This window comes from Dipodomys ordii, unplaced genomic scaffold (genome assembly GCF_000151885.1).
Source record: "Dipodomys ordii isolate 6190 unplaced genomic scaffold, Dord_2.0 Scaffold12, whole genome shotgun sequence".
In the NCBI taxonomy this organism is placed as follows: Eukaryota; Metazoa; Chordata; class Mammalia; order Rodentia; family Heteromyidae; genus Dipodomys; species Dipodomys ordii.
This window is the reverse complement of record NW_012267228.1, coordinates 3,648,227-3,658,941: the sequence shown is the minus strand read 5'-3', so window position 1 is coordinate 3,658,941 and position 10,715 is coordinate 3,648,227. Positions and strand designations below refer to the sequence as shown.

The 10,715-nt window shown below is 46.5% G+C and overlaps 1 protein-coding gene across 1 annotated transcript in view; it reads right to left on the bottom strand.

Annotated features, from left to right (window-relative positions):
- Nucleotides 1-10,709, bottom strand: part of Lhfpl4 (lipoma HMGIC fusion partner-like 4) — a 27,956-nt gene extending 17,247 nt beyond the window's left edge. Inside the window, exon 1 of the mRNA XM_013010352.1 lies at nt 10,304-10,709. Within this exon, the coding sequence (XP_012865806.1) occupies nt 10,304-10,709 (406 nt within the window). The remainder of the gene's footprint in view (nt 1-10,303) is intronic.
- Nucleotides 10,710-10,715: the final 6 nt, after the last annotated feature.

The following is a 10,715-nucleotide window of genomic DNA, read 5'->3' as shown; positions in this document are numbered from 1 at the left end:
AAAAAAAAAAAAAAAAAGGAGTTTCAGGGACTTTCTTGCCCCAGGCTGGCTTTGAACCATGATCCTCAGATCTCAGCTGCCTGAGTAGCAAGGATTTCAGGTGCGAGCCACCTGTGCCTAGCCTTTATTTTGTTTTTGAAACAGGGTCTCATTGACTTTGCCTGGGCTAACCCTAAACTCAAGATTGTTCTACCCTTACTCCAAAGTAACAAGGTGTGCACCACTATGTCTGGCTCCAAAACCCAACTTTCAAGGCCTTCCATAAGCCAAACCTAGTTAGTTTTCTAGGTTATTCCCAACTTTCCCCACTTCTCAGCCTTTCCTTTCTGTTCACCCAGACCATCAGAATTTGGAGCCAAAAACATTTGCTTCAGTTCATATAACAATAGTTAACATTTATTAAGCGTGTTCTTAATGGCAGAACACACACATATGTTCACAAGCAGCCCTTAGCAGTCCCTGACATTGTTACTTATTTGCTATGGTTTGACAGTGCCCCACAAAGTTCATGAGTTGGAAACTTGATCCCCAATTTGGAAGTGTTAGGAGATGAGACCTTGTAGAGGTGTTTAGGTTGCAATGGCTCTGCCTTCAGGAAAGGATTGGTGCTGTTATTGCATGAACATGCTCCTTTATTATTTTTGCAGGGCTAAAAAGTAAATCCAGGATCTTATTCATGCTGGGCAAGCACTCTAACATTAAGCTACATCCTCACTGCAAGCAGGGTTCCTCATAAAGAAACTTTAAAGCCGGCATTGGGGGCTCATGCAGGAAAGTCCATGAGACTCTTATCTCCAATTAACCTCCAGAAAACCCGAAGTGGCGCTATGGCTCAAGTGGTAGAGTGCTGGCCTTGACCTGAAGAGCTGAAGGACAGTGCCCAGGTCCAGAATTCAAGCCCCATGACAGATAGACAGACAGACAGACAGACAAGACAAGACACACACAACACACACACACACACACACACACACACACATTACAAGACACACACACACACACACACACACACACACACATTACAAGAAACACACACACACACACATTAGGCCAGATGCTGGTGGCTCATCCCTGTCATCCTAGCTAGTCAGCAAGTTTAAACCCAGAGGACTGTGGTTTGAAGCCAACCTCAGCAGAAAAGTTTGCCAGCAAAAGACTAAGCTAGAAGCATGGCTCAAATCATAGAGCACCAGCAAAGCAAGCAAGCCAAGTGAGCTACAGACCCTAATTCAGATTCTAGCACCTCCAAAAAAAATTTAAAATGATAAACTGGGAATAGTATTTATAACTCCTATCACAAAGGGCTCGATTTCTTAGTAGATAAAGAGACCTTACACATCAATGAGGAAAAATTACCATTGACAATAACAATATTCTTGAAATGACACTCTATAGAAAATTCTATATAAAAGTCACTCAACCTCATTCACAAGAAGAAAAGTTAAATTACTAATATAAGACTGAGAGCTGAGCCTTCACCCATTAGATTGGGGGAAAAAAACCCAAAATATTTCATAACACAATTGGCAGGGATGTGGAGAAAGGGGAACTATCACACTTGCTGGAGAGAAAGTAACTTTATATCATCTCCATGGGGGGCACTGATTACAGATCTGTCCATTATACCATTTCATCCAAGCAATTCCACTATGGGGCTTTGTTCTAGCCTATACTTATATATGTACCAAATTATATATGTTATTCACCAAATCCTTATAGCAACATATTATAAATAAAATTTATTTTTTCTTTTTAAAATTTTTATTTTATTGTAAAGGTGATGTACAGAGGGGTTACAGTTACATATAAAAAAATATTAACTAAGCTGTCATGCATTCATATAAAAGCTTATATATCTGTTAAGAAACAGGTAAAACTGAACAATCTCCAAGATATATTACTGAATAAAAGAACAAGAGACAGAAACAAGTGGCTAGGATGTTATCGCTCATGGTAGCTTGAAAGTACATCCACAAATTCTTTGATACGGATCCCAGCTAGATGTGGGCAGATTTTAATCACTCACTTCCCTGTGTATATGATAGTACTGGGGCTGGAACTCTGGGCCTCACACACTCACTTAATTTTTATTTTTGCAAGTCCTGGGGCTTGAACTCAGGGCCTGGGTGCTGTCCCTGAGCTTCGTTTGCTCCAGGCTAGTGTTCTACCTCTTGAGCCACAGCACCACTTCCTGCTTTTGCTTTTTATGTGGTACTGAGGATTCCAACCCAGGGCTTCATGCATGCTAGGCAAGTACTCTACCACTAAGCCACCTTCCCAGCCCTATCACTTAATTTTGATGCTCAAGATTGGTGCTATACCACTTGAGCTATACCTCCACTTTGTCTTTTTGCTGATTAATTGGAGATGAATCTCTCAGATTTATCTGCTCCAGCTGACTTCACACAAAGATCCTCAGATCTCAACCTGCTAAGTAGCTAGGGTCACAGGCGTGACCAAGTTATGAATACCCTGGTTTAGGAATGCATATCTGATAACAGTGTGGCAAAAGTGGTGGTGAGTGGTGTCCCAGGGCCTGTGACAGCATTAGGGTTGATAGATGACAGAGTGGGAGGACTCACACTCCCAGACTTCAGAACTACTTGCAGTCTAACAATAACCAGGACAGTCTGGTACTGCCTGCCACAAATCCATATCACCGAAATAGAATGGAGTCCAGAAATGGATCCAGGTAACTAAATTCAACTGATTAAAAAAAAATTGGGCTGGGAAGGTGGCTCAGAGGTAGAGCGCTTGCCTTGCATGCCTGAGGCTCTGGATTCGATTCCTCAGCACCACATGAGCAAAAAGAAAAAAGTTGGAAGTGGTGCTGTAGCTCACGTGGTAGAGCGCTAGCCTTGAGCTGAAGAGCTAAAGGACAGCACCCAGGCCCAGAATTCAGGCCCCCCCCAAAAAAATTGTCAGTCATGGGTCTTGAACTTTGGGCCTGGGTAATGTCCCTCAGCTCTTCAGCTCAAGGCTTGTGCTCTACCACTTGAGCCACAGCACCACTTCTAGTTTTCTGGTGGTTAAATGGAGATGAGAGTCTTACAGACTTTCCTGTCCCAGATGGCTTTGAATCATGATCCTCAAATCTCAGCCTCCTGAATAGCTAGGACTACAGGTGTGAGCCACCAGCGCCCGGCTCAATTGATTTTTGACAAGGACAAACAATGATGTTTTCGATACATGGTGATTGGAGTCAGGCATGATCATCATGCCTATAAATCCCAATATTGAACCGTTGAGGTAGGAGGATCAAAAGTTCAAGGCTAGCCTAGACTACATTGCCAGATCCTATCTCCAAGAAGCCAAAAGCAAAAACAAAAAACAAATGGTGCTTAGACAAGTGGATAGTCACATGCAGAACAATAGCACATACTGCATTCAAAATTTAACTCAAGAGCCGGGCGATGGTGGCTCACGCCTGTAATCCTAGCTACTCAGGAGGCTGAGATCTGAGGATCACAGTTCAAAGCCAGCCCGGGCAGGAAAGACCGTGAGACTCCTATCTCCAATAAACCACCAGAAAACCGGAAGTGGCGCTGTAGCTCAAGTGGTAGAGCGCTTGCCTTGAGCTTAAGAGTTGAGGGACAGCACTCAGGCCCAGAGTTCAAGCCCCACGACCGACAAAAAAAAAAAAAAATTTAACTCAAGGGGCTGAAAGTGCCCCTTAGTGGTAGAGCAAATGTCTAGCATGTACTCCTTCCTTCCCAAAGAATCGACTCCAAGTGAACCAAAGACTTAGTTAAATATAGGACCCCAAATTACAAAAGCCTTAGAAGAAAACATACAAGTAAATCTTAGTGCTTTTGGATTTGGCAGTGGATTCTTAGGCCACACAAGGTATAGGCAACAAAGAAAAGAATAGGTAAACTGGACTTTGCATAAGGTTAAAAATTGTGCTTCAAGGACACTATCAAGAAAATTAAAAGACTTCATTGGATTCAACGGTATTATTTGCAACCATATACTTGGCAAGCCAGAATATATTTTAAAAAATAAACACTTACAATAAGACAATCACAATGAATTCTCCCCCCCGCCCCGACTTTACAATTAGTGTTTGATCATGTTTTAAAAACCACATCTATTTGCCCCCCTAGAAAGTCTAAACTCCTTTCCAGGTCTTAGAAGGTCTCATGGCCCAGCTCCTACACAAACTCCTAGTCCCAGCTTCTGCCCTGCCTAGACTAGTCACTTACCATTCCCCACACACAGGGTACTCCACTTCTATGCCTTTCACCTTCATGGCCTTGACCTGGCTTGCATTTCTCTTTTCTACTCATCCCCGGCTGTCTTTAGCTGTGTGTGAAGTTCACTTCACGCTTCAGAACACTCTGTGGGTAATTCAGTCATCTCGTGTGTCATACGGTAAGGATCTGGTTTCCTTCCTGACTCTTGTTAGACTGAGCACAGACTTAGGATTCCCTGAGGCTAGTACAGGAGACCTTCTGGAAAGGGTCACCACAAGAATGAAGTGAAGGAAGCACATGGGAGGAAGAAGTTGGGGAAGATGAAAAGGAGGGAAGGAGAAAGGGAGGGAAGAAAGGAGAGAGGGAGGGGGAAAAGGAAAGAAGGGAGGGAGGGAAAGGAGAAAGAAAAGCAACCAAGCAAGCAAGCTGGGTGTGGTGGTACATGCCTGTCATCCTAGCTTTGTGCGAGGCTGAGATTGGGAGGATTGTGATTTGAGGCCAGGCAGAAAAGTCTGCAAGAGTCCATCTCAACAGAAGAAGTTGGTCATGGTGGTGCATATTTTAGCTACAGTGGGAATCCCAAAATAGGTGGATCACAGTCCAAGTGCATCAGGTAATGAAAATCTATCTCTAGAATATCAATCAAACTGGGAAGGTGGCTCAAGTGGTAGAGTGCTTGCCCAGAATGCAGGAAGCCCAGAGTTCCAACTCCAGTCCAAAAACAAAAATACTTTCAAGCCAGGCGCCAGTGGCTCATGTAGTAATCCTAGCTACTAAGGAGGCTGAGATCTGAAGATTGCAGTTGAAGTCAGTCCAGGCAGACAAATCTGAGAGACTCTTAACCAGTTAAAAAACAGAAACAAGTTAATAGAGCACCAGCTGTGAGCAAAGCCAAGTGAGATCTCGAGACCCTGAGTTCAAGCCCCAGTACAAGCATAAGAAAAAAATAATAATCAGCACAAAAAGGGTCTAGAGGTATGGCTCAGCAGTAGAGCACCTTCTAGTCCAAAATTGTTCTTCAGCTTACTTCTCTGCTGCTGTCAGGAACCTGTTCAAGGCAAATCTCACCCAGCCCACCAGTACCAGCGGGTACTTGGAGCTTTCAGCTCTCACTTGTCATCTGTGTTATTTACTTCTGGGGCTCTGCTTCAGAGATCCAGTTGGACTTTGAGTTTCAGCTTGACGTGTGACCTTGAGCAAGTCGGGTGAACAGATGAAAGTTAGAAGACAACGAGCGTGAGGACGTCAAGAAGCCAGTGCACGGCACATTCTCGGGAACACGGGAGGACAGTGAAGCAGAGACATCCTGAGAAGCCCTAGACTGCAGCGCCCTTGCTCTGTGCAGTCCCCGCAGCTCTCCAACATCCTGCCACGTCCTCAACGTCCCCCCTCCTGATGGGCTTGGGGTCACAGGACCGAGTTACGACCCTGGCTCCACCACTTACACCTCTGTGACCTTGAACAAGGGATGTTTTCCTCTTCAAGACTCAGGTTTCTGGTCTCTATAATAAGAATAATGTTACTGGGGCCACAAGACCATTGTGAGGATTGAACCATAGGATACATCGATTAAAAGCTCAGAATGTTAGTCATTTTTCTTGTGGAGTAGTACCAGAATAACTTTAAAGTTCGACTTCCTTGATGTGGCCCAAGACATACAGGGTTCCCCCTGAATCTCTTCTCCTGGCTCTATATGGATGTCACATTCGAATCAGACATGGCTTCACCTCTGCGTTTCCACCCATGATGCTCCTCTCCATTCAGAGTGCTCTTCCTGCCCACCCAGCCTCCCACCTGTCACAGCCAACCACTAACAACCCAGCATGCATCACTGCTCAGCCTGCCCAGGGGGAGGAGGCTTCCACCTGCAGGCAGCTCCCCCACAGCTCCCTCTAACAGTCATCCTGCATGATCTGCTCTGCAGGATTTGACCTTTCTCCATGCTGAATTCACGTGCTGTTCCAGGATGAGCACATGGCGCAGGCAATAAAGTTCTCATGATTCATTAAGATGTGGACACTTGGCCAAAGCAGGGTCAGTAAAAATCAGTCCTAGAACTTTGGTTACAATCATACTTTTCCCCACAGCTGAAGTGATGTTAATTCAGGGCTGCCAGTGCCCTGATGTATCATCTTCAAGAAGGAAGTGGACTTAAAATGAGCCAGTAAAGAGGAACCAAGAAGTAGATAGTGAGTATCTGTCGCTCACGCCTCTAATCCCAGCTACTCAGAAGGCAGATCTGAGCATTGTGGTTGGAAGCCAGTCTGCACAGACAAATCTGAGAGACTCTTATCTCTAATCAACCAGTAAAAAGCCTGAAGGAGAGTTGTGGCTCAAATGGTATAATGCCAACCTTGAGTGAAAAAGCTGAGTGAGAATGAAAGGCCCTGAGTTCTAGCTCCAGTACTGGCACATACCCTCCCCGCCCCCCCCCAACACACACAAAGAAATAAGAGGTTTCAGGCATGGCTCAGGTGGTAGAGCATCAGCCAATGAGCAAAAGCATCAGATACTGTTTGAATTCCAGTCTCAGACCAAAAAAAGGAAAGGAAAAGAACCATATTCTTCATAATATTATTGGAGCATCCGAATCCATCCATGACTGAAGCCAGACACTCCTGACTTGCAAATTATTATGAGCCAAGAAACCCTATGCTATGGAAGTAGCACTGTGGCTCAAGTGGTAGACTGCTAGCCTTGAGCTGAAGAGCTGAGGGACAGTGCCCACGCCCAGAGTTCAAGCCCCATGACTGAGAAAGAAAAGAAAAGAGACCCTAGGCTCTTTATTTTAATATATTTAAGCTAGTGTGAGTTGAGTTTCTGTCACTTATCTCTGCAAAGACTGCTGACAAATATAGTGACCCAACTGGACAGCAAGCTTTGTCAGAATCCCACTTCAGGCATGCCAGGCCCTCAGCATGTCTTAGGCAGCTCAATACTATAACACCTAACATAGGGATGATCCAAGAGCAGGTAAGAAATAAAGACATATATAGGCTGGGAAGGTGGCTTAGTGGTAGAGTGCTTGCCTAGCATGCATGAGGCCCTGGGTTTGATTCCTCAGTACCACATAAACAGAAAAAGAAGGAAGTGGTGCTGTGGCTCAAGTGGTGCTAGCCTTGAGCAAAAGAAGTTCAGGGACAGTGCCCAGGCTCTGAGTTCAAGCTCCAGTACTGGCAAGAGGGGGTGGGGAAGACATATAAATATCTCTGTATTTTCCTAATGGTGCAATGTTCCTTAGAATCAAAGTTCACAAGAACAAGAATCATATGACAGGCCCCTTGGATTTCTGTATGAAACAAACAAAGCTCTTAGCTGCTCTGCAGTTCCTCTGGAGATGACTGATGGCTCACTTTTGGAATGAAACTATCTAGGGTCCCCACAGGGCTGAAAGAGATATTTTGAGTCAAGTAATCTAACTGTTCTGGCATTCCCAGAGGAGGAAACAGATCTAACCCAAAAGGTCTTATTGAACACAGTGGAGAGACAAAGATAGAGTCAGGAAAGAACTTCCCACCCAGAACTCTGGCCTCTGGCATTCCATTTCCCAGAGAGCTCAAATATCTCTGAGCAAAATGCAGTAAACTTCTCAACTCTGCCAACTTCCCCCTGAGCCTCGGGGGGTGAGGCAGGAACACCGGGGAGGGTGGATTCCGGAGTCAGGGGTGGCAGAACCTGGCATTAGACCTGATCACAGTGTGACTGAGTATGCTCAGGGTCCCTCTTTCTAAGACATAGGGAGAGAAGTTGGAAGGTGAAGGAGTCATTGCTAAGATCCCTGAATTTTGCTGATTACATGGAGGTTACCGGACAGTTAATCAAATCCCAAGATTAAACAAACCCACAGGGATTACAGAGAATTTAAAGGCTAAGAGATCAGGATCCCATCTGCAGACATCAAATTACAGTTGATGAATTGGGGGTGAGGGTATCTAGCTAAGCATATATTCTTTCCAGCTTGCCTTTAGGAGGAAAAAAAACAATAGACTGGAAACACACAATATCATTTCTCTGGGTACAACTGAAAATGAGAGTAGTAACTCATATCCCACAGATCTCCTTCTGCGCTATCTTCAAAGATTCTACAAGACCCACATCTAAGTTGAGTGGAGGGTGAGATGGATTTGGAACAAGACATTATTATTATTTTTGCTTGGTTGTGGGGCTTGAACTCTGGGCCTGAACTCGGAGCTGTCCCTCACCTCTTCAGCTCAGGTGAGCACTCTACCACTTGAGCCACAGCTCGACTTCCAGTTTTCTGAGTGGTTTATTGGAGAGAAGAGGCTCTTGGGGGCTGGGAAGGTGGCTTACTGGTAGAGTGCTTGCCTTGCATGCACAGGCCCTGGGTTTGATTCTTCAGCATCACACAAGCAGGAAAAGCCAGAAGTGGCATTGTGGCTCAAGTGGTAGAGTGCTGGCCTTGAGCTGAAGAGCTGAGGGACAGTGCCCAGGCCCAGAGTTCAATCCCCACAACCGACAAAAAAAAGAAAAAAAGAGTCTCACAGGCTTTCCTGCCAAAGCTGGCTTTGAACCACGATCCTCAGATCTCAGCCTCCTAGTATCTAGGATTATAGCCATGAGCCACCAGTGCCAGGCTGAAACAAGACAGGAGAATGCTCACATCTGGAGATATATTTCCTTCCTTAAAGTAATTCTTCTAGAATTTTGGAGAGTTCTTCCAGTAAATCTTCCCCGTGTTTGTAAAGGCCCTCTGAGGCAGATCAGTCCTGTGACCTTGTTCTCCTCCTTGGCTTTCATCCCAAGTGGCAATTCCAAATATGATCACTTCTCATGTTCTCAACACGTGACCCTGAGCAATGTCAAGCCATTTCCAAAAATCACATTCCTCCTTGAAAAGATGGAGGCTTTCCCATCAGTGATGTTCAAATTCCCTGCAGTACTCAAGTAGTGGAATCGCCAGGAAGTGATATAACACCTCCCTCTCTTTGGGAGGGTTAAACACTTGTTGAGTATTTGGAGGTGCTTAACATTAAAAGAAAAAACACTTTGATGCATGATCATCAGATATTGTCTTCTCTTCTCATCCCCGGAGAGCTCCACTGTTTCTATATAGGTTTTTTTTTTTTTTTTTTTTTTGTCGGTCGTGGGGTTTGAACTCTGGGCCTGGGCGCTGTCCCTCAGCTCTTCAACTCAAGGCGAGCGCTCTACCACTTGAACTACAGCGCCACTAAGCTCCACTGTTTCTTGGCCTCTACCAGTCTCCCTCCCACCTGGCCTCACTTCCCCCAGGCCTGCAATTAGGCAAATACCCAGGTTGCTGAGTCTTCAAAATCATTCCTCAATCGAAAAATGGGCGGGGGCAGGGGACTCTAATGGATCCTGGTAAACTGTCTCAGCATTTCTCATTCCCAAAAGGTCCTTCTCTGAATCTGAGGAAGAGATGACTAAGTCTGAGACAAATATTCCAGAGGATCTCAGAGACTCACTCCCATTGGGCACGGCATGAGACCCTCCCTGCATGGACCAGGACGTCCTTGGACAGGTGGAGACCTCCCCTTCCTAGCCCCCCACAGCCTGGTACTGCCAGCCATGCACTGGATGGACACCAATACACAGCGTCCTCCACCCTTTCTAGGAGACTCAGCACAGATACTTTCCTCTGTCCTGTTGAGGTCATCCCTGATGGTTTACAGATGGGGAACTCAAGCTTCAAGAAAGTAATGTGAACACCCAACTCGATTATATTGGAGGTCCAAGCCAGACCTCTAGATTCTCTGTCTCACAGTGAGCTGTGTGTGTGTGTGTGTGTGTGTGTGTTTCAGTATAACAGAAATTGATTACACCTAAGAACATCTATTACATTCAGAACAACGACTCCACAAAGATGGCCAAGGGAGACCCTCAGGGACGCTGACAGAATGCTAACCCACCAACAAATGCGCACGGGCCCACGTGTCCAGGTCCCAGGCTCCCACCCTAAGGTGTCTCTCGGTCATTGAGTCTCAACCACAGCTTCCCCCAAGCGCTGCCCGGGGCTGGCCAAGGAGTGAGGCGACGCGGAGGAGCAGCGTCTTCCTCCGACTCCTCCAGGGAGTCTCCCCCGCTCCAGCGCCTTTCTCTGGGGGCTGCGCGCGCACCTTCCCTACCTGCCAGGAGCTGCATCCAGGCGCAGATCTTGTAGACCGTGGCGGTGTTGCAGAAGAAGAAGAGCGCGAAGCAGGTGATGCAGCCGAGGGTCAGGACCATGGACAGCAGCACGAAGAAGGCGGCCGCCTTGAAGGCGCCGGACGGGATGGTGCTGAAGTCGGTGAAGGAGCCCCGGCAGGTGAGCTCGCGGCCCGCCAGCCCGGTGCCCACGCAGTAGTGGAAGAGGCCGAAGTAGCCAGGCTTGGGGGTGCTCACGCTGTCGCCCACCCAGTAGGGCTGGATGAAGACCACCACGTTGATGATGGCGAAGCAGATGGTGAAGATGGCCCACAGCACGCCGATGGCTCGCGAGTTCCGCATGTAGTGCTCGTGGTAGAGCTTGGAGGCCTCCTGCGAGGGCAGCATGGTGCC